Here is a 24793-nt window from a genome sequence, read left to right as displayed (position 1 = left end):
GTTCAGTGTCTTTGGGTTCAAATAACATTACCATGATCCCATAAGCATCAAAAAATTGAGAAAGTGGCGTTTTTTAAAACTGAAACAGGGTGCGTTGGACATCCTGTTGTGTGCGCAAGCACCTTTTTATTACCACGGGTTTCCAGACACGTCTCTACTGATTGGGTATTACCTGGAACACAGCCAATAATCGAGAGACACACCCACCAAACGAGAGAAAACATAACTCAAGCCGTTGCACACCGTTCCCAGGAAACGTGCGTGCCCCAGCTCTTTGCCTGAGGGAAGCCCACAGTCTCAGACTTTAAAAAACACTGGTTTAAGCTTTTAATAGTGTTTTTGTACATTAGCCCTTAGTATAGACCACAGTAGGATGATTATCCCAAAATCTAGCTACATACAAGAATAGCTTGTAATGTGTTACAGTGTGCTATTTTCTATAATAATTTGAACTTGTGTAAATTGTCTTTGAGTACCCTGAAAAGCGCTTTATAAATAAAATGTATTATTATAAGTAATTGTGTATGATTTATCTATCTTACTTTAGCATTTCAATTTAGTAAAGCTATTTAAAGTAATTTTGTGTGACCTACTGACCAGTTTTGTTAAATGGGTTAATGCAGGATCAATTGATCGGCACATCTTCCTGACATCTGTACTACGTATAACAGATGTCAGGAAGATGTGCCTGAGACTGCATCTGTAAGATGTATAGCAGATGTTGGGATGATGTACATGAGCCTGCATCTGTACGATGTATGACATACGTTAGAACGATGTATATGAGCCCGCATCTGTACGATGTATGAAATACGTTGGAACGATGTATATGAGCCCGCATCTGTACGATGTATGAAATACGTTGGAACGATGTGTATATATATATATATATATATATATATATATATATATATATATATATATATATATATATATATATACACGTCGCGGAGAGAGCGCCTATATGTCACTGAAACGTAGAGCAGTGACGTCCCCGGGACGTCGTGCCAGTGAGCAAACGAGCAATATGCTACATATTCCCTCTTCTGATTACATCGCCAATACATCGCGGCGACGTATGTGTGCTTACTGGGGAACGGGCGGGGTCTTTTGAGCAGGAAAACTCCCTGGTTTGAAAACACAACGTCACATTATGAGAAGATAACCTTTTTTTTTAAAAAATACAACAATCCCTATTTTTTTTCTTTCCAACTCACCACAATAGTCCTCTTCCTAGATTTCCTCTGCAGCCGGTTTGGTTTGATCACAATACCTACATCATCATATCTATTTGATGATGTAACTGTCTGCTCCTCATTGCAATGGAGTTCCGTGCAGTGTTCTAGTGAATTAGCTAACTAAAAAACCACACAGGATCATTTTAAACAGTAATAAGTCTACATGCTGGAATAGATAATTGGGCCACCAAAATACCTGATTTCAACTTTCTTATTGCGCTCAGGATGATGAAGCTTTATATTTCCCAATAGATACCCAGGTTGATTTAAGAAATGGGGTATTTCATCCATCAGTGGAGCCTCCACATCTATTTTTTTTTTTTCAACACAAGAAAATGCATGAAAATACAACCATAGCCACACAATCAAATTATACTGAAATGGATTGTACTATATCAATGTTTTTACCTTTGCTCATTAGTGTATCATCAAATCTCACAGCAACATTACTCCTTGTGGAATTGCTAATGAAGCAAACTAGATAAACATACATGCAACAAAAAAAAAAAAAAACGTTTTTAATTCATGAATGTTTGATTGACTTATCTTAGAATAGGTTTAAACAGGACATTTGCTTTTTAAATCTACTTACCCACTGTAGACATGACTGAAAGACGATTCCTCCTTTTTTCTCCAAAGGAATTAAAAAGAAAAAGCACCTTTGATTGTTGAGAAACAGCTGTGGAGAAAATTAAGCATTTTAATCCCCATTACAAAGACACTGTTTGCTGACAGCAGTGCACGACTGCTTCCTCCACCTGCCATAGATATACTACGTCACATGATTTAAACCTGTGTTATTATTATGCTCTATCCTCGGCCACATTCACATGGGATACAGGACTTTTTGTTTGAAATTTACATTACAATTACAATTTACAGACCAGAAGATTTGCACTGAAATACATATATATATATATATATATATATATATATATATATATATATATATATATATATTGATGGGGCAGGGTCAAACAAAAGCAGGACTTTCACCCGGGAGACCAGGGTTCATGTCCGGTTTGAAAAGAAAAGGAAAACAGTTTTTCTTTTACTTTAGGGAACAAAAGAAGCTACGTCACGTTCTGCATCATGTGGTGACCTTCAGGAAGTGAAGTCACGTCTGATTTGAACACAAACCTCCATCTTTTATCAACTTAACTCAGTAGTTTTGGTGTCTAAACCTAACCAAACTGGGACTGTTTCACAACGTTAACCACGTGTTTAAAACCGCAACCGCTAGCTTCTCTGGTTTACAGAAATTTCGGAAAAAGCAACAATGAAAAAACACAACACAAAAGCGTCAAATAAAGTTGTAAAAAAGTCCAAAAAAACAACAAGAAAGACGAAAAAGCGACAAGAATGTTGAAAAAGGTGACAAATATTTCAGATTTTATATTCTAAATAATCTAATCTAAATCTCTATTTGAGGTATTCTCCAAAAAGAATGATTTCTAATTTGTAAGGTTTCCATTTAGTCGTGTTGATTTGAAGAAGCACAACATGAATAAAGATTATATTACTCATTCATGTTCTTTCTCTGTGGAGTTTCTCCCAGCATGCACTGGGAACACCTTGGACAGATGGTGATTATAGGAGACTTCATTATTTACTCCAGATTTCAGTATCTATGAGGCTGCCTCACATAGGTGAGAAAATAACACACAATTAAATTCACTTTTCCTGCCAAAATTTTCTCTGTTTCCCTGAGAATTAAAAACCTGCAGCCAGGACAAAGTAACAATGAAAGAAAACCCTGCTATACATTTGCAACATAAAAAGTTTAATGAAAGTGACTTGAACCCAAACCTCCATCTTTTTATCAATACTCAGTAGTTTTGTTGTTGAAATCTAACCAAACTGGGACCGTTTCACAACGTTAACCATGTGTTTAAACCCGCGACCATTACCTTCTCTGGTTTAGATATGAAGACAGAGAACTCTCATGTGGGTGGGGTGGGAGCAACAAACAACCGATATTCTCGGAGGGTTTGGAGGACTGGCTGATTAATCTACTATCTATCTATTACAGCATAACTTATAAATGTTTTACATCCGTCGATGAGTAAATGTTTTAATCACTAACTCTGTTAGTTCTCAGTTTGCAGTGTTGCTGGAGCTCTGGAGTCTCCAGACGGTGATAATGAAAAGAACAACACGAAAAGGCTGCGCTGCTGCACAGATCTAATCAGACTCAGATGATTCTTCTGTCACCGCTCCGCCTCCTGCAGGGATTCCTCTCTTTGAGGCGATAAACGTTAATGATTTCCCTCCTGTTATCCACACAGAGAGGCAGTGTCACACATGAACGGGTGCATTAACAGTGCTGGGCAAGTCACTTTCACAGTGTAATATATTACATACGTATGATGAGTAGGTTTGGGCTTCAGCCCCCAAATGCTTTCTCCAAAGCCCCAAATCTTTAAGGGTTTTAAAATAACTTGGACCGGCAAATCCATGGAGCAAAACTTCTGTTGCTGTAAATCTTGTAAATCTTTTGTTTCAAGATGAGTAATGCTGTTCACGCCAAATCCCAACCCTACATCTGTTATGTAAGACAGTTATGTAACTCAAAAAAATATCTTTTCTGGTGGCGCAGCGTGGATCAGCCTGCAATTGGTTGGTATGCAACGTATTTATTACTGTCAGCACACACAAAAACTGAGCATCATGCAGCGATGACGGTTTAGACACCAAGACGACTTAAGTTAAGATTAGAAGAAAAGATCGTGGTTTGGATTAAAACACTCCCAGGACATGAACACCTGTTTCCTGGGTGAAAGTCTTGTGTTTTCTCCTTAACTTCTTCCAGGACATGAACACCTGTTTCCTGGGTGAAAGTCTTGTGTTTTCTCCTTAACTTCTTACATGAACTCTGCTCCCCCTCTTTTAAAGCTCTGTGTTTTAGGAGCCAAACACCCCTAGAACTAGACATAAAAAATCTAAAAACTAGACATCGCACCTCCTCTTGGCTCTGTTTTCAGGTTTTATATAATCTAGCCTGTGATGGGAGACTTTGGCCAATCACAGGTCATTTCAGAGAGAGAGAGAGAGAGAGAGAGAGAGAAAGAGAGCATTCCTATTGGCTGTTGATGCAGAGGGGAGAGGGAGAGCTGCAGAAAGAGGTCACACTCTGCTATCAATTGTCGCGTTTAAATGCAGTTTAAGTGGACGCTATATGTGGAATATTTTTCGCTTTACCTCGCTGTCAGACAACACTTTCAACGGGGAACGGAGTATTTAACGGAGTAGTATTGATACTTTTACTTAAGCAAAAGATCCGAGTACTGCTTCGACTTCTGGATTTAAACATTATATAGTAGTTACGTATGTGACATTTAAATTATACCCATCACGTCTGTAAGGTCAGAATCTCTACCTGCTTGCTCAGGACTCATAAAATAATCAATCAGTCTCACTGCAAATGTCAAAGCTGTTGAAAGAAATTTGGTAGTGATTTCTCATGATGACTCGAGTCCCGGTGAGAAGGTCAAATCAAGCGTTTGATCCTTTGGTGTGAAAATCCCCCATCCTGCAGTCTGCTTCAGTCTTTACACTCATACTTTACTTTCAGATGTCTATGAGAGACATTTCCCTTCTACGATTTCAGAATCAGAAAAGGTTTTATTGCCTTTTACGTATGTTATTTACGCATACAAGGAATTTGTCTTGGTGTTGTTGGTGCATGTCACACATTCTCTAAATATAAGGAGGATCAGAAGAATATAAACAATATAAGTATACATATATACACACAATATGTAATAAAAAATAAAAATAAGAATAAGATAAATAAAATAAAATAAGTTAAGTAAAAGTAAATTGGTGTAATTAATAACAGTTGGCGACATAAATAAACATTCATTTTTTCCGACTTACTTTCATCTTCTTTTTGCCGACCCCTATTGGGAGCCACTTAGTCTTGCATTGCCACCACAGATGCATCCTGGGATAGGAGACAAAAACACTCTGGGTTGTTTGCATTTCTTCAGAGACAGTGGCTCTGCTAAATAGTCTCAGGAAGGAACTTGTTCTGGTGGAACATTTGCACCCCGCAAAAGAAAACTCCTCATACAATAGTAATGAAGTTAACTGTTGACATGATACAGTAACGTGAGATATTTAAATTAGCTGATACATGGTTAAACCTCATTGGCTCTTACCAGTGCATCTCCATGTGTACTTCGTCCACAGTAATCCCACCAATCAGTCCCAAAATGTCCCAGTGAGAGAGGAAATGCCCTAAACATATTCTTTGTAAATCTTTACAATCATTCCCTGAAAGAACCAAGCAGACCTGCCTTGTTGAACCATCCAAATATTCTTCAGCGTGTAGCTCGCTAGCTCGAAGTTTGTTGTTGTTTCCCGAAGCAAATGGGAACTGTAACACACAGATCTCATTAAGACTCGACAATGAGCCAGAGTGAACAGGACCCTGAACTGAGTGGAATACGTCTATTTTGAGTGAGTTGTGGTTGTTTGTCTGCAGGGGCTGAAGTCGATGGACTTCAACGGACTGTCGGACCCGTACGTCAAACTGCACCTGCTGCCCGGAGCCTGCAAGGTGAGACTCAGCCAGATGCAGAAACACAAACACGGGGTTGTCAAGACGGAGTTTAAGTATAATGATAAATCTGCTGATGCTAGACTTCTTTCTTTCATGATTTAAAGGGACAGTTTACCCCAAAAACCTAGAATACATCTTTTCCTCTTGTGTGTGTGTGTGTGTGTGTGTGTGTCTGTCTGTCTGTCTGTCTGTCTGTGTGTGTGTGTGTGTGTGTGTGTGTGTGTGTGTGTGGTTGTCTGTCTGTCTGTCTGTTTGTGTGTGTGTGTGTGTGTGTGTGTGTGTGTGTGTGTGTGTGTGTGTGTGTGTGTGTGTGTGTGTGTGTGTGTGTGTGTGTGTGTGTGTGTGTGTGTGTGTGTGGTTGTCTGTCTGTGTGTGTGTGTGTGTGTGTGTGTGTGTGTCTGTCTGTCTGTCTATTTGTGTGTGTGTGTGTGTGTGTGTGTGTGTGTGTGTGTGTGTCTGTGTCTGTCTGTCTATTTGTGTGTGTGTGTGTGTGTGTGTGTGTGTGTGTGTGTGTCTGTGTCTGTCTATTTGTGTGTGTGTGTGTGTCTGTGTGTGTGTGTGTGTGTGTGTGTGTGTGTGTGTGTGTGTGTGTGTGTGTGTGTGTGTGTGTGTGTGTGTGTGTGTGTGTGTGTGTGTGTGTGTGTGTGTGTGTGTGTGTGTGGGTGTGTGGGTGTGTGTGTGTGTGTGTGGTTGTGTGTCTGTCTATCTGTTTGTGTGTGTGTGTGTGTGTGTGTGTGTGTGTGTGTGTGTGTGTGTGTGTGTGTGTGTGTGTGTGTGTGTGTGTGTGTGTGTGTCTATGTGTCTGTGTGTGTGTGTGTGTGTGTGTGTGTGTGTGTGTGTGTGTGTGTGTGTGTGTGTGTGTGTGTGTGTGTGTGTGTGTGTGTGTGTGTGTGTGTGTGTGTGTGTGTGTCTGTGTCTGTCTGTCTATTTGTGTGTGTGTGTGTGTGTGTGTGTGTGTGTGTGTGTGTGTGTGTGTGTGTGTGTGTGTGTGTGTGTGTGTGTGTGTGTGTGTGTGTGTGTGTGTGTGTGTGAGTCTGTGTCTGTGAGACTGTCCCTTTGTGTTGTTGTTGTAAACTGGAAGTTTAGAGCACATGTGTCAAACTCACATATTTTGATCCGGCCTGTATATCAATTTAGGTTCACAGTAAATTTTGGCTGGTCTAGTTGTGCTCCACACCAAAAAGACAGGAAACTGTTTCCATACTGCGATTATGCGACACTCAAAGCAGAATTTGGCAGACTTGAAAACTGTGAAACTCATAAATTCCCCCAGAACCAGAGAGTTTTCATATTCAGGCTGTGAGACAGGTTGTTGTGAGTCGGCTGTGTGGTATAGCTGATTTTAAAAATGTAATCTTTGTTTTGCTTGATTTGCTAATCTCTGTGATGGATAAGGATTTTTTTTCAGACTTTTTTGGGGCTTTATGTCGACCAAACTGTAAGAGAGAAGACTATTTGAGACATCCAATAATACAGTCAAAGATATTTTACTTTTTCTGTTAAAAAATCATTAATCATTCCTGTGGCTAAGTGTACGAACCCCAAGGTCTTAAATGACTTTCGACTTGTAGCTCTCACCTCATTGGTGATACAGACCTTTGAGAAGTTGGTTAACACTGTAAATTTTGACAAGTTGACTTTACTTAAAAATTTACGCAAACTCATTGCCTTGAAAAAAATAAGTTCAATGAACTTAGTAATGGTAAATTTGTGCAGCTTAATTATTGAGTTAGCAATACTTAATAACACAACTTGTTTATTCTGAGTAAGTAACACTTAATAAGCTTAAACTTTTTAAGTGTATACAACTTGTTTATTTTAAGTGATACTTAATTAGCTCATGGTTTTTAAGTAAATGCAGCTTGTTTTTTCTAAGTAAAAAATACTTAAATAGCTCAGATTTTTTAAGTGAGCACTACTTAGTACTACTGACTTGTTTTCTGGTTCAGTTTACAGACTGAAAATTACTATACAAGTAGCAAATATGCAACGTAACAGGGAGGAGAGTAAAGATGGAAAGCTCCTAAAGCTTAATTACATATAAATGCACGGATAATTTGTTTTTTTGTCATTAGTGAAAAACAATATTGACCTTGTAGTTGAAAAAGGAGCCTCATATAAGAATGACATTTCCTCCTATGGAGGCCGTTCATTCGCATTCAGAGATCGACACTTTTTGACTGGCGAGATGGCGGCGAGCGGAAAAACAAACTGCTAAAGTGTTTTATGTTGTGTCGAGCCTTCTTAGTGTTTTAAAAATAGCGAACGAAAATACGGTCAATCTTAAAAGTGGCCCTTCCTAATTATGCTTTTAAATGAAAGTTTGACTCGGGTACATTCACAAAAAGACCCTAGGTTGCATTGTGGCGAGAGTTACGCTTTAAGAACTACACGTGCCAGGGATCCTTTTATTCCTGTGGCTGTTACGAACCTGAATTCACTTGATTGACATTTCTTGGAATTTTTATACAGTATGTGATTATCTATTTATTTATTCCTGTCCATGTTCATTATGACAGATTTACCTGTGTACTGTTCAATTGGATTCTGTCATTGGTTTTGGGGGAAGGAGTGTCTCCAGTGATGTGTTGATGTGTGTCCTGTGTTGTGTTTACAATGTTGTTGGCATCTGGTGGTGTTGTTTCTGTGTACGCGTTTTAGACATCCTGCTGCACAATAAATGTCCTTTACTAAGGATGAATAAAGTGGAACTTGAACTTGAACTTGTCTGGCCCTGGATGTGATTGAAACCCCGGTTTGAAGGGTTGGAAATGAAATATATTTACCTTCTCCTGCGCTGCAGATTAAAGATGTTTGCCGTGGACTGACAGGATTCAGCTGATTTCGGATGAGGTCATTTAAAATCCATGAAATGAAATCCTCCTCGCTCACAGCTGACGTGCGAAGCATGAAAACTAACTAGTGCATCGATTTAAAAGCAGCACAAATTCATCTGCTGTTCTGGCTGTGAATCCTTCGACAAGTGAAATCTTATCGTCACACATAATAAAAAGAGACGGTTTAGAATTAATCTTTGATTCAATGTGAGCGACCAGACTTGATATTACTATCAACTGAATGAAAAGCCTTGATCAGGCTACATTAAATTGAATCTTAAATTGAATTTGAATCAGATTTCATTCAGTTTTAAATGTTAAATGTCTCTGTTTGTGTGTGTGTGTGTGTGTGTGTGTGTGTGTGTGTGTGTGTGTGTGTGTGTGTGTGTGTGTGTCCTTCAGGCCAATAAGCTGAAGACGAAGACGATCCGTAACTCTCTGAATCCAGTGTGGAATGAAACACTCACTTACATCGGTATTACAGAAGAGGACATGCACAGGAAGACGCTCAGGTGTGTGTGTGTGTGTGTGTGTGTGTGTGTGTGTGTGTGTGTGTGTGTGTGTGCGTGCGACACATTCACATTCTCATGAACATGCTGCTGACAGTAATAAATATGTGGAATACATAACAATTACAGAGCTTTACATTCACAGCTATATGTACGAATGCTTCATGAGAATAGCCGTGTGTGTGTGTATGTTCATCAGATCTCATTTTCGACTGATTAGCTTCGGAGCCATTTATCAAGCACGGGGACGTCTTGACATTCAGATATAAAGCTCAGGTGTCGCCCTTTGATTAATTTAGCTGTCGGAGCAGAAAGCTGCTGCTGTGTGAAACACACGGAGGTGATTGATCCTTTCACTGTTTCTGATCTTGTTCTCTTTCATGTAAACACAAACACACACACACACACACACACACATCCATCAGCTGGGTTTCAAGTGCAAGATAATCAGCCGTGTGTCATATGGAGAAATGTTTTTTCAATGAAGTCTGGCGTGAAGAGCTCGACACATGTTGACATGTTTCCACCCTTTAATCAATTCATGCATCGGGGGGGCATCTGTAATCAAAAGAAGTGTGAAATAAATTTACTCTCGATCAAAAGAGCCCCAATTTAAGTCGGAAAACACACAAACCTCCTCTGCAAAGATCTCAACAGCTCATCCTATATTGAGTAAAAATAACATTTGTTTGTTTGAAAAAATATTAGGGAGGAACAATTAAACAGCACCTTGACACGTGTCGCTATATGTTTTGTGGTGGCATGATGAAGGCTTTCATTGTTCTGTTTAGACCAGGGTGTCATACATGCGGCCCTTGGGCCAGAACCGGCCCGCCAAAGGATCCAATCAGGCCATGACTTTGCAAAGTGTGACAATTGCAGAAAAGTAATCAATTCCAATTCCAAATGGAGGTTCAGGAAAAGGATGCATTGATTGTTTTCAATATTTTAGGAACCTAGACGAGGGTTAGTCTCGCTTTGCCAGACCTTCCTCCAAAGTGCTGCGGAGGAAGGTCTGTCTAGTCCACACAGCATTCCTGAATGGGAGTAAAACATGCTATGGTTTATTGGCATTTTTTAAAACCAATCACAATCGTCTTGGGCGGTGCTAAGCTCCGGACGGAGCCTCTGCTAAATAGCCTCGGGAAGGAACTTGTTTTGGTGGAACATGTGTACGTTCAAAAGTAGTTTTAGTCATGCAACAGACAACTCAGATTGGACAAATAGTCTAGCTAGCTGTCTGGATTTACCCTGCAGAGATCTGAGGAGCAGCAGCATAGTCCTCATAAATCCACCGGAAGTTAGAACGCCAACACAAAGGAAAGAGGAAGGGGACGGACATCCGGTTGAACCTCCAGCGAAACATTGGCGTCAGTGTTGGTGTTGCCAAAGGTCTCCATTCGCGGCCATTGAGACTGCAACACAACCCCGAAGATTCCAAACCAAAACGTGTCTGAAGTGTTTCCAAATGTCTCCGGTTTAGGGGCCCGGAAACACCAGAGCAGGGGGAATGAGAGGGGGTAATGCCAGAGCAGGGGGAATGAGAGGGGGGAATGCCAGAGCAGGAAGAATGAGAGGGGGACATGCCAGGCACCGGAGAAATCCCGGAAGTTGAACGTCGAGTGGTGGCACCTGGGGAGAGTCTGCATGAGGCGGGACATGACGCAGATTGAGAGCATGCCTATGTTCCCACAGCCCTATGTTCCCACATTTCTTAGAATTTTTTCCAAAATTAGGCCCTATGTTTCCACATTTCCTTTTTCATACATTTGTATCAGATTTTATCCCCTTAACCCTAACCCTAAAAAATGTTGTGGGAGGATAGGGCTTAAATTGAAGGGAAATGTAGGAACACAAGACCTAATTTTGAAAATGTCCTAGAACTGTGGGAACATAGGGCTGTGGGAACATAGGGCTGACCCCAGCAGATTAGCCCGCCGTCACAGAGAAGGTTCCTTATTCGGTCATCAACAACAGAGTCTCTCGCTGTTCCTTGAATCTGTCGGCTCTTACCGACAGAATCTGGTAATCTCGTCGTCTCTACAGTGAGACATTTTCGTTGAAGTCTTTGTGTACAATTAAAAAGATTCTTCTTAACTCTTGGATGTTTGTTTTCTTCCGGTTTGGCTCCAGCCGCCTGATAGAAATGTCATCAACACGGCCACTCGCTCTCTGCGAGTTCTCCGGACAACCAGCACCTCTGTTCACTCTTTGAACCCTGTCGGACATTACACAGAGTTTGTACTCGGGAGCTGGCGGGGTAAAGACCATTTAATGCATAGACTGTTAATATTAATGGACAAAGCATCCGGTTCGGTGAAGTCCTGTAAATGCGGAAGATGCCTTAAACCTGCATTCTATCTGAATTCCAGCAGGGGGAGACTCCTTAAACCTGCATTCTATCTGAATTCCAGCAGGGGGAGACACGTGCGGTTGCAAAAGGAGGTTGGTTTCTGTAGAAGTCTATGAGAAAGTGACCCACTTCTCACTTGATTTATTACCTCAGTAAACATTTTCATAATGAGTTTATGGTCTCAATCGCTAGTTTTAAGTCTTCTGCAATACAGAATGATGTAAATTTTTTTAAATTATGGTCTCGTTGATTTTAAAATCAGCGATAAAGCAGGGGGTGTTTTAGGGCGTGGCTATCATGTTATTGACAGTCCGCGGCCTGTCTTATATGTAATAAAACTATGGGACGAAGATATATTTAAAATAGGGCTGTCAGCATTAACGCGTTAATCGCGATGCGATTAAGGGCCGAGCATAATGCGTTAATTATTTTCCATTTATTAATTTATTTTCACTTCGGCTTTGCGTCGTGTCTAACAGGCTATTATTTTGCCGTACTTCCTCGTAACACATCCTGCTGCTGCAGGAATAGCAACGCGGATTTCGGTGCCTCATTCTGGTGCCACTGATATGCCTGCACTTCTCTCTGATGCTCTGAAACAGACGTTACATGCAACAGAAACATTGCCGCACGAGACGCTAGTTAACACTATACTTGACAGCAGCTAACGTTAGCCTACCGCTAGCTAGTATCTGGATTAAACACGGTTACAATGCTGACAGCTAACACTAAACGGTGTAAAGTTTGTCTGTAATTTCACTGTAGGAGGATTCTGACACCGGGATGTAACAATCAGCAGCTGCTGTTGTCGGAAAAACACATACGGTGCGTTCAATGAAACTGGTAATTTACAGCCTCATGGTGCATTCAAAGTTGTTGTTAAATGCCCTTTTCCCATCTGGTGGTTGTTTTTTGTCATTCAACAGCTATTTACTAGTGAAATAAGTTATTGTTATAGTGATTACATTATTATTAAACATTTCATTTTGACGATATGGCCTTGGCAATAAACAAGCCATTCTTTAATGTCGCCAACTGTTTAGTACCCTTCTTTTTTTTTAACTTTCATCAATTCAGGCACCGTTAAGGCACCGGTACCGTCTTAAAAGTACCGCTTTAGCACCGCTATCCAAACCAAACAATACCCAACCTTAATATTGACTCTAGATTCAAATGTGTGACTAGATTAAATATATAATAAACAAATACAAATTTTAAAATGGTGTGGGGATATTCACAAGCCCCCGGCTGAGCTACATTGTTTATCCCGGTGGATGAGAGGGTCGCCTCCCTACGCCTGCGGGTTGTGGGGGGGAAAACTCTGACTATTGTTTGTGCATATGCACCAAACAAAAGTTCGGAGTATTCAGCCTTTTTGGAGACCTTGAGTGGAGTCCTGCATGGGGCTCCAGTGGGGGACTCCATAGTTCTGCTGGGGGACTTCAACGCACATGTGGGCAATAATGGAGACACATGGAGAGGCGTGATTGGGAGGAACGGCCTCCCTGATCTAAACCCGAGTGGTTGCTTGTTGTTGGACTTCTGTGCTAGTCATGGATTGTCTATAATGAACACCATGTTCAAACATAGGGATGCTCATAAGTGTACTTGGTACCAGAGCACCCTAGGCCAAAGGTCAATGATTTTATAATTGTTTCATCTGATCTGAGGTCGTATGTTTTGGACACTCGGGTGAAGAGAGGGGCAGAGCTGTCAACCGATCACCATCTGGTGGTGAGTTGGGTCAGGGGGTGGGGGAAGACTCTGGACAGACCTGGTAAGCCCAAACGGGTAGTGCGGGTAAATTGGGAATGTCTGGAGGAGGCCCCTGTCCGACAGAATTTCAACTCACACCTCCGGCGGAGCTTTTCGTGCAATCCCTGTGGAGGCTGGGGGCATTGAACCCGAGTGGACAATGTTCAAAGTTTCCATTGCTGAAGCTGCGGTGAGGAGCTGTGGTCTTAGGGTCTTAGGTGCCTCAAGGGGCGGTAACCCACGAACACCGTGGTGGACACCGGTGGTCAGGGAAGCCGTCCGACTGAAGAAGGAGTCTTTCCGGGATATGTTATCCCAGAGGACTCCGGAGGCAGTTGCAGGGTACTGAAGGGCCCGAAGGGCTGCAGCCTCTGCCGTGAAAGAGGCAAAGCAGCGGGTGTGGGAGAAGTTTGGAGAAGGAGGGAAGCGGGGAACCAGCCAAGCTGTGTACAGTAAGGATGGGACACTGTTGACCTCAACTGAGGAGGTAATATGCTGGTGGAAGGAGCACTTTGAGGAACTCCTGAATCCGACTAATATGCCCTCTATGTTAGGGGCAGAGCTGGAGGATGATGGAGGATTGTTGTCAATTTCCCAGGCGGAAGTCACTGATGTAGTCAAACAACTCCACAGTGGCAAAGCCCCTGGGATTGATGAGATCTGTCCAGAAATGCTCAAGGCTCTGGGTGTGGAGGGGCTGTCTTGGTTGACACGCCTCTTCAACATTGCATGGAAGTCTGGGACAGTGCCCAAGGAGTGGCAGACCGGGGGGTGGTTCCCCTTTTCAAAAAGGGGGACCAGAGGGTGTGTGCCAATTACAGGGGTATTACACTTCTCAGCCTCCCTGGTAAAGTCTACTCCAAGGTGCTGGAAAGGAGGGTTCAGCCGATAGTCGAACCTCAGATTGAAGAGGAACAATGTGGATTCCGTCCTGGTTGTGGAACAGTGGACCAGATCTTCACTCTCGCAAGGATCCTGGAGGGAGCCTGGGAGTATGCCCATCTGGTCTACGTGTGTTTCGTGGATTTGGAGAAGGCGTATGACCAGGTCCTCCAGGGAGATACTGTGGGAGGTGCTACGGGAGTATGGGGTGAGGGGGTCTCTTCTCAGGGCCATCCAATCTCTGTACGACCAAAGCAAGAGCTGTGTCCGGGTTCTCGGCAGTAAGTCAGACTCGTTTCAGGTGAGGGTTGGCTTTGTCACCAATCCTGTTGGTGCTGTAATATTTATGGCCAGGATATCAAGGCGTAGTCGGGGTGTGGAGGGGTTGCAGTTCGGTGGGCTGGGGATCTCATCTCTGCTCTTTGCAGATGATGTGGTCCTGATGGCATCATCGGCCTGTGACCTTCAACACTCACTGGATCGGTTCGCAGCCGAGTATGAAGCGGCTGGGTTGAGGATCAGCACCTCTAAATCTGAGGCCATGGTTCTGAACAGGAAACCAATGGAGTGCCTACTCCAGGTAGGGAATGAGTCCTTACCCCAAGTGAAGGAGTTTAAATACCTTGGGGTCTTGTTCGCAAGTGAGGGGACAATGGAGCGGGAGATTGGAATCAGCGCAGCGGGGGCGGTATTAGATTCAATTTATTGCACCATTGTGAAGAAAAGAGAGCTGAGCCAGAAGGCAAAGCTCTCGATCTACCGGTCAGTTTTCGTTCCTACCCTCACCTATGGTCATGAAGGCTGGGTCATGACCGAAAGAACGAGATCCAGGGTACAAGCGGCCAAAATGGGTTTCCTCTGGAGAGTAGCTGGCATCTCCTTTAGACATAGGGTGAGAAGCTCAGTCATCCGTGAGGAGCTCGGAGTAGAGCCGCTGCTCTTTCGCGTTGAAAGGAGCCAGTTGAGGTGGTTCAGGCATCTGGTAAGGATGCCCCCTGGGCGCCTCCCTAGGGAGGTGTTCCAGGCACGTCCAGCTGGGAGGAGGCCTCGGGGAAGACCCAGGACTAGGTGGAGGGATTATATCTCCAACCTGGCCTGGGAACGCCTCGGGATCCCCCAGTCGGAGCTGTTTAATGTGGCTGGGGAAAGGGATGTTTGGGATCCCCTGCTGGAGCTGCTCCCCCCGCGACCCGAAGCGGACGAGGATGGATGGATGAAATCTTAAAATCAAGTTCGTAAAGTAATTTTCTTTGCATTCATTTGATTCCCAATCAAGATACACTAGTAAGAATTGCTTTCCATTGTTAAGATGTACTTAAAAAAAGTTCTGAAATGCAAAATAATAGAATTTTAATCATGTGATAAAACATGCGAATAATCGCAATTAAGAAAATGTAATCGTTTGACAGCCCTAATTTAAAACCTAGCGAAGCTAAATCTTACCTCGAATTATGTCGGCTAGCCTTCAGCAGCTGTTGCATCCAGATTGCCAGTGAAAGTGTGTAACATAACGTAGAGTGTAAGCAGCGTTGCCAACTCTCAGCTAACGTCACAGTCAGATACCATCCAATAGTCTATGGCTCCTCCCTCACGTCTAAAATTGTCACATCCGCAACCAGGATGGCTGCGACCGTAAAAGCAAACTCGACGACTCATAGCAGATCTCCACCAACCAATGGGTGACGTCACACATGTTCTGTCCATTAATATTTACAGTCTATGGTTTAATGTCCGCTCAAACCGAGTCAGACGTTTGTGTTCTGACATACAGCTTTTTGGGGGAATATTAGAGAATGCTGCAGTGCATCTGTGAAAGGAGCTTATGTAACAGTGTTTTCTCAATATGTTAGTCCTTTTCTGTTTTTCTCACTTTTTCCCCCAAAGATTATTTTTTTAAATTATGTTTTTGTTGCTTTTTCAACATTGTAGTTATTTTCAGCTTTTGTCGTTTTCATTTTCCAAATTTTTTTCCACAATCTTGTCCCTTTGTCCAATGTTTTGGTAGCTTTTTCTCATTATCTTTAACTTTTCTATCCTGCCTATATACCGCGGGCCGGCCCTGCTGCGTGACACACACTTCAAAAAAATTAATTTGAGTCCGACATGCTCATGTCTGTGTCTCAAGTATTCTGTCTAAGTAGAGAAAAGATCTCCCTAAACAACGCCTGTGCAATAAAAGAACGTCACACTTCCAGGCAGCAAATAATTCCTCTGAAACATTTGTCACAGCGAGATATTGTTATATTCGGGAGAGACGCTTCACTGCTCCCTCAGACAGCATCCAGGTTCCTCTGAGGATTCTTCACACACACACACACACACACACACACACACACACACACACACACACACACACACACACCTTTTAAACAAGAAAAGACTTTTCTCTCTTTTCCTCTCTGTTTTATCCGCCAGGGTGTGTGTGTGTGTGTGTGTGTGTGTGTGTGTGTGTGTGTGTGTGTGTGTGTGTGTGTGTGTGTGTGTGTGTGTCTGTCTGAGAGGACATTTTGTGGAGAGTTGGGACTTTATTTCATCAAAAATGAAAAACGACAAGAGACACAGTTTTAATTTTGGTACTTCTTTCACAATTTTTCCTTTTGCCAATGATTTTGTCGCTTTTCCAACATTTTGGTCACTTTTGGTTCCTCTCTCCTCTCCTTATTTCCTTGTGTTTCCTCACATTGTTTCCTCCGTTTGTTCCTTCTCTCCTCTCCTTATTTCATCTCACGTCTCCTCTTACCTTGTGCCATCTCTCGTATCCTGCCCTCTCCTGTTCTCTCTCTCATTTCCATTGTTTCATTTTCTTCTCTTTCCTTGCGTCATCTCCTGTTTTCTCTCCTCTTTCTTTGCTCCCTGTCATCTCCCGTTTCCTTGTTTTCACTCTCACTTCCTTGTCCCCTCTCCCGTCCAGGTTGACCGTGTGTGACGAGGATAAGTTGACTCATAACGAGTTGATCGGAGAGTCTAGGGTTCCTCTGAAACGGGTGAAACCGAACCAGACCAAACATTTCCACACCTGCCTGGAGCACCCGCCCCCGGTAACACACACACACAGACACGCACACACACACATGCACACACACACAGACACACATGCACGCGCACACACACACACACACACACACAGACAAACAGACAGACAAACAGACACACACACACAGACAGACATACACACACACACTCACAGACACACACACATGCACATACATGCACACGCACGCATGCACACACACACACGCACACACACACACACACACACACACACACACACACACACACACACACACACACATGCACACACACACACACACACACACACAGTATTTTTACTGCAGTAAAGGATCTGAATACTACAGATGTCCCGTCTCTGCTTTCAGCTCCCCTCTCCGACCGCCATGGGGGAAGCCCTGCGAGGAATCTCCTGCTACTTACGAGAGGTAAGACTCCACCCGTCATTAAGAGTTCTCTCAAATCTGTAGTCCACTTCATTTGGTCCGGACCAAAGGCAAAAACATCTCCATCATAGCATTGTTCTGTTGTTTGGGTTCTTTTTCACACACCACAGTGTTTGCTCTGTCTGAATCAGTTGATGAGCTGGTGAAAAAAATAGGTGCAAGATGATAACAAAGAGACCCCATATGAATACAAATGTTCAAAAAAACGCTCAAATTTATTTTTTTGATAAAACAAAAACAAAACAAAAACAAAACATGTGACTTCCGTCTTTGAGTTTAAACTGATAAAATGAATTGAACACAGACTTTTTCATCCTTCAATCCAATCGGGATAATGGTAAAAGGAATAGCCAAAAAACGGGCTGCTTTTGATTGAATAACCCCTCTGCTTTTCTGCCTACATAGCAGAATGCATATAGACATATATTGTGAGGGATTAGTGTGAAAATACTGTCTGTGAAATTGCCCTGGAAGACTTGAAGGCGCCACAGCTCATCACAGCTCGGCCCAGCACCCTTTACAAACCTGCCTGCAGGATTTAAAGGTCCTTGATGTGTCCCACAACTGGCTGGCTTTATGTCCCATTTCCAGAGCTGTGAGGATGGTTTAGGAGGGATTAGAAGGATACTCACTGACCTCAGGGTTCAAATGACAATAGACATGCAAAACATCCACAAAGACAGGTAGAACCTCTAAAAATAGCTGCAAGATAACAACAAAGACCTACAATTACATCAAACATAAACAAAAGTCAAAAATGTCGGAAAAGCGACAAAAAGTCAGAATTCTTTTTTAAAAAGTGACAAATTTGACTAAAAAGATGCAAAAATAGACATTGAATGGTTAAAAAATGTACATGTAACAACAACTAAAGACCAAAATGCCGACAAAGAGACGAATGACTTTGGTTGTTTTAAAGTGCTCCAAAAATTAAGTTTGAGTATTTGACTGACAGATGCAAAATGACCACAGAGAGAGCCACAATAGTGAGGAAAACTGTGAGGATGGTTAAGAGGGATACCCAAATAAATAACAGAAAATAGAAAGAGAAACAACAGAGAAAGAAGTGTGAATGCAGCCTCGCTGAAATGCCACCGTGAATGTTGCAAAGCGTGGCAGGTAAATAGAATTAATAAATAAAATATTCATCCGGCTGCTGCAGACCGGGTTATACGCTCTTTAATTTCTGGCTGGAGGCTATTTTGTTTGGATCAAAGAAGTTTAATCATTAATTATGAATATATAATGTTTCTACGAGGTCCTGATTAGTTTTTCCGTCCAGTGTTCATTACCTGTCATCATCTTCAAGCTCAATGAAACCTTGGTCCAGAGCCAAACACCACTAAAAATACAGAAATCATGGATTACAAATCTACCACCATTTCATCCTGGAATATACAATGTTTAAAACCGCCGGCCTTTGGGACTAAGAGCAGAAACCCAGACTTCATCAAACACATCGCCAACACAGACATCATCGTCCTACAAGAGACATGGCACAGAGGAGACGGTCCCACTGGCTGCCCTTTAAACTACTACGAGGTCCTGAATAGTGTAGACATATTTTATTAACAAAATGTGTGTATGTGCTTGTTGCAAAAGAGCTGTGTTAGTCATTGAGGAAGTGGTTAAAAGTACCTCATCAGAGTGACCTCTGATGCACAGAAAGTTAAGCTTAAGTCATTAAAATAGTTTAGGCTTTTATGGCATAGAGGTGCATTGTTTGAAGGTTGCGAGAATGGAAGAGGAAGTTGCACCACAGAGAGGCCCCGACCTTTGCGTGTGTGTGTGTGTGTGTGTGTGTGTAAAATAACAGTTTCTGCCTAAGAAACAAGAAGAAAAGCATGAGGGAGAGAACAGATTGGGGCAATTCGGGGGACCAGATCTGACTTCATGTCTGTTGCTAGGTAAACTTAGTCTCTGTTAGTGAACCCACAGCTGTGTTGTAACTCATATGCTGGACTCAGTAAACTTTGCTTAACTGAATGCTTCACCTCAGATTGATCCTTGTGTTCTGGTAAACTTAAGTCTGATAAAAGAAGGCGCAGGAATTAATAAATTGGAGTCAGATTTGACAGGCCTTAGGGCCTTATTTCGGGCCTTTTTCCGACCAGTGTTCATTATCTTTCATCATCTTCAACTTTTTGGGGAAATACGCTCCTTCTCTTTCTTTCTGAGAGATGTTCAAATGGAGCTGGAGTCAGGACGGTTCCCCCCTGCTTCCAGTCTTTATGCTAAGCTAAGCTAAGCTAACCCTGCTTTCAGTCTTTATGTTAAGCTAAGCTAACCCCCGACTCCAGTTTCGTTTAACACACAGACATGAGATAGGAATCCATGTGAACATTTCTCTCTCAGAAAGAAAGAGAGACAAAGAGACAGACAGAAAGAAAGAAACGGAAAGAAAGAAACTGAAAGAACTTCTTTCTTTTTGTCTTTCAATAGAGACTGAATGAAAGACAGAAATAAAAGGACAGCGAGAGGATTTCACAACATGTTAAGAGGTGATTTATCTTATTTTCTCCGAGAGAAATGTTTAGATTATCTGGATCAAAGTCACCGAATGTTTGTGTCCTCCATCAGACTGAAAACAGCAGCCGAGTGCAACTATTATCTGAGTTATTAAATGCCTCTAAGTGGAATCATCTCCAGTAAATTAAACCACCGTCAGATAAAACTACTTCTCATTTTCCCCCCGACGACTCGCGGCTCTTTTTAAAGACCTCTGAGAGTCTGAACTGCAGGATACAACATCTCGAGTCCCCAGGAGTCATTTGGTTTCATATCTCAGCCAATAAAGAGCAATACTTTCATTTATTCCCGGCACAGGTTTACTTGTTTCAGAGCACTATTTTTTAACGAAAACATAAGATCATGATTTTTCAATTTATTAGATGCGGACGGTTCTTTTCCCTCTATTTTCAGAGCCAAGAAGTTATTTATTGCTGTCGGGGTGTAAAGACCATTTCACACAACATATAAAAAAGGTGCAGTTAGACAATAGTTACCAACGTGCCTTTTAATCTGAGACGTGAAGTGTGACTTGCTTTGATACTTGTTGGTCTTGATTTAGCTTTTGACTTGGGACTCAACTCGATGTCCTGCTGGTTTTCTTATTCCTCACACGGATTGATTTTGACAGGGGAGCATGCCTGTGTTCCTACAGCCCTATGTTCCCACAGCCCTATGTTCCTACAGCCCTATGTTCCTACAGCCCTATGTTCCTACAGCCCTATGTTCCCACAGCTCTATATTCCCACATTTCTAAGATGTCTTTCAAAATCAGGCCCTGTGTTCCCACAGCCCAATGTTCCCACAGCCCTATGTTCCCACAGTCCAGTGTTCCCACAGACCTGTGTTCCCACAGCCCTATGTTCCCACAGCCCTATGTTCCAACAGCCCTATATTCCCACATTTCTACGATTTTTTTCAAAATTAGGCCCTATGTTCCTGCAGCCCTATGTTCCCACATTTCTAAGATTCTTTTTTAAAATTAGGCCCTATGTTCCCATAGTTCCCACATTTCTAAGATTTCTTTCCAAAATTAGGCCGTATGTTCCCACATTTACTTTTTTTATAAATTTGTATCAGATTTGATCCCCCTTTCTCCCAATTTGGTAACCAGTTACACCCAACCTATTATCCAGTAGCAATGGACTACAGATGGAATGTAGCTTTTAGCTAAATCTGGTGCGCCCATCTCTTTGTTTATTGCAAACATTTGATGTAAGTGCACATTGGATTAGGGTTAGGGTTAGCCTAACCCATAGGGCCTAATTTTAAGAAAAATCTTAGAAATGTGGAACATAGATGGAACATAGAGCTGTGGGAACACAGGGCTGTGGGAACATAGGGCTGACCCCTTTGACAGAACAGAATTGGAACAAGGCTGCTGCTTTCAATTTGTGTTTTGTAGGTGTAACCTGTAACTAAACCTTTCTGTTTGTTTCTGACTTTTTTTTGGAACCGTTTCCAAAGCAACAGTTGCCCAACGGGTGCCACAGAGCGGCGTCCATCTCCTGCAGTGTGTTGTCCCGGGTGTCTGACACTCGTTTTCAGGAATTAAGACTTAAGGGTCCAATTAGACGCTTTAAAGATTAGTTCAGATTCCTGTGTTCAGGTGTGTGTGACGCAGGTACAGTTGTTAACTCCGTGTGGCTCATTAACCGTCTTTCACCTCGGCAGCCGTACAAACGTTTTAACTAAACACAGAGGTGTTTTCTTGTCGGTGAAACCCCTCCGGTGTTTTCAGCCAGCTGTCCGTGTTGTTGTGAGACACGGGAGCTTTACTTAATGACTCAGCTTCAGTCTTTGTGTGCGCCGGCTTTAAAACACACAAACAGCAGCTCAGACGGATTCTCTGTATGTAACGGACGACATTGTTTCACCTCCTTTTGAGAGGAAGGCTCTAATTACTACACTACCCATGAGCCTGGGCTGCCATAGAGAAGAGAAGTCCCTCCCCTTATTCTTTATTTTATAAAGGACAAGACACATTAATCAACATTTCTGTAAATGTGTCAGTGTTAGCCAGCCGGCTAATTTTCAACTGTAGTCCTTTGGCCAGATGATTTTAGACCAGAGCAACAGGAAACGGCAAGACATTAGTTAAACTATACAGACAGTAATCAACAAGACACCATACAAACAGCTAGAGCAACAAATAAGCTTTTTCAGTAAGCCATGCAGAGCTACAGAAAGCAGCCAAGCAGCACAGACACCATTCAACCATGCAAATCAATAACAAGCAGTAATAAAAAGATAAAATAGGCTATATCACTCATGAGGGAGGCGTTAATACAGCACAGTATAATGAGATGCTAGAATAGTTAAACTATATGTTAATGTTTCATACATACCCAAGGAATGCAGAGCGGCTATATTTGACCCCGGGCAAGACATCAAACATGTTAGCAGCAGGTCAGCAGTGATAACAACAATAATATAAAATTACCAGGAGATTAAAAAAGTTCACAGGTTTAACTTTTTCAAGAGCAAGGCCTTAAGACTTTGTGTGGTATAGTATATGATGTGGTAGATAGAGCAGTTTCTTATTTCATTTGGTAGAGTGTTCCACCTATTAGAAGCTCTAACCGAAAAGCATGATTGACTAAAAGAGCTGGACCTGTAAGGGGTTACACAGTCCCCTCTCAGAGCAGACCTAGTGGTTCTATTTTTAGAATTTTTTTGCTTAATAAAAGTATTGAGTGGTGGTGGAGCTTTGCCATTCAGGATCTTGAACATTAGGTAGGTGTCATTGTATTTGATTTGGTTTTCCCAACTAAGGATGGCATATTTGTTAAGGATTTTACAATGGTGATAAGTATTGCATTTTCTGTCTAGCACTTTGAGGTCCTGTTTATACAAAGAGAGAACAGGCTTAAACGTTGTATCTTTTGCTTGCGTCCAGCCTATCAAACAATATAGTAGATGGGGGGGTGGTCATTGCATCCAGATATAATTTTAATGCTGAACTTTTTAGGCAGCTTCTTATATACCTAAAATTGGCTAGATTGTATTTAGTTATTCAGATTACTTTTTTCACTTGTTTTTTGAAAGACAAGGTGGAGTCAAGGATGATACAGAGATATTTGACATGAGAGACAACTTGAATATCCTCACCAGACACATAGACTTTGTGATCACAGTCAGATGTGGAGTGTGTCTTTGTAAAAAACATGCAGGCAGTTTTCTTTACATTTAGACACAGGTGAGAATGTTCAAGCCATGTATTTACATTTGCCAATGCTGCGTTAAGTTTAGAAGCTGCTTCTTCTTTGGTTTTTGCAACGACATGTATTATAGTATCATCTGCATACATCTGAACTTCACACCCTGTACAAATTGATGGCAAGTCATTTACGTATAAGCTAAACAAGAGAGGTCCTAAGATGGAACCCTGGGGCACACCCATCTCATTGATCATAAAATGTGATGTTTCACTACCCACCCTTACACATTGAACCCTATCTGCAAGATAGGACATCCAATTCAGCGAGTTAGAGGCAAAATTATAGTTGGCTAATCTCGTAATGAGTATTTGACGATTAATAGTGTCAAATGCCTTTTTAAAATTCAGGAATATGGCCCCAACGACACCTCCTTTTTCCAGTTTAAGTTTGATGTTCTCCAAGAGGATGCAATTTGCCCCCTCAGTGGAATGGTTTACTCTAAAACCAAATTGCATTGGATGCAGTGTGTAAGGGCTAGTGTTGAGATGGGTGGATATTTGTTCAACAACACATTTCTCTGCAATTTTTGAGACAGCTGGTAAAATGCTAATAGGCCTGTAATTGCTCACATCAGTTGGGTACCCTGATTTATAGACTGGAACAACTATGACTGACTTCCAATCTTTCGGAAATTTCCCTACTCTAATTGAAGCATTTATTAACATTGTTATTGGCTCAATTAATGTATCTGCATGGCTTTTTAAAAGCATGGCGTCCAGTCCAAAAATATCCTTAGATTTGGAATTTTTAAGAGAGTTCAGAGTTGTTTTTACTTTAGATTCAGCGACATCTGTTAGGGAGAAGAACGGTTGAGAGACATCTATAGGTGGTAAATCTTGAGGTGTAGGATAATCACAGTTTACTATTACTTTAAAAGAGTTAAGGAGAGTTGCTGTTTCTACAGCTCATTTTACCAGGGAGCCATTGTCATTCATTTCAAGCTCTTTTGTTATGTCATTAGGCAGTTTTCCAGTTAGTTTTTTTAAATTGTCCCAAATTTGTTTGGGATTTCACTTAGCTTCCCCTATCAGACTAACAGAGAAATTAGCTTTGGCAGCTCGGATGTACCTTGTTACCTTATTTTTAAGTGAAGTGAAAATGTGTCTTTCATTCAATAGTTTAGTCTTAAGAGTGGTTCGCAGGGCAAGGTCTCTCTTTTTCATTAGAGTCCGTATATCACCATTTATCCATGGCAGAGTATATTTACAGTCACCTTTATCTTTACTCTTCTTTAGAAATTGTTATGTTGTATTTTGAATTGTGGATAAAAACACATGGGTGTCAGCATCCACATTTGTGTCAGACAGTAAGTAATTCCAATTAATGTTCTTAATTGCATTTTCATAATTACATAATTCACTCTTAGGTATTCTAAATTGGCTGCGCTTTGCGTTTGATGACATATTTGCCCGTTTTTTTGTGAGTTTTCTAACTAAGAGGATTAGATTATGATCTGATAGACCTGTGA

The 24793-nt window shown here is 41.8% G+C and overlaps 1 protein-coding gene across 1 annotated transcript in view; it reads left to right on the top strand.

The window, feature by feature from the left end:
- Positions 1-24793, top strand: part of doc2a (double C2-like domains, alpha) — a 110314-nt gene that overhangs the window by 63192 nt on the left and 22329 nt on the right. Inside the window, exons 3-6 of the mRNA XM_078269740.1 lie at positions 5728-5802; positions 9045-9154; positions 17053-17179; positions 17519-17578. Of these exons, the coding sequence (XP_078125866.1) occupies positions 5728-5802; positions 9045-9154; positions 17053-17179; positions 17519-17578 (372 nt within the window). The remainder of the gene's footprint in view (positions 1-5727; positions 5803-9044; positions 9155-17052; positions 17180-17518; positions 17579-24793) is intronic.

This window comes from Sander vitreus, chromosome 15 (assembly GCF_031162955.1).
Source record: "Sander vitreus isolate 19-12246 chromosome 15, sanVit1, whole genome shotgun sequence".
In the NCBI taxonomy this organism is placed as follows: domain Eukaryota; kingdom Metazoa; phylum Chordata; class Actinopteri; order Perciformes; family Percidae; genus Sander; species Sander vitreus.
This window is presented reverse-complemented; position numbering and strand designations above follow the sequence as displayed.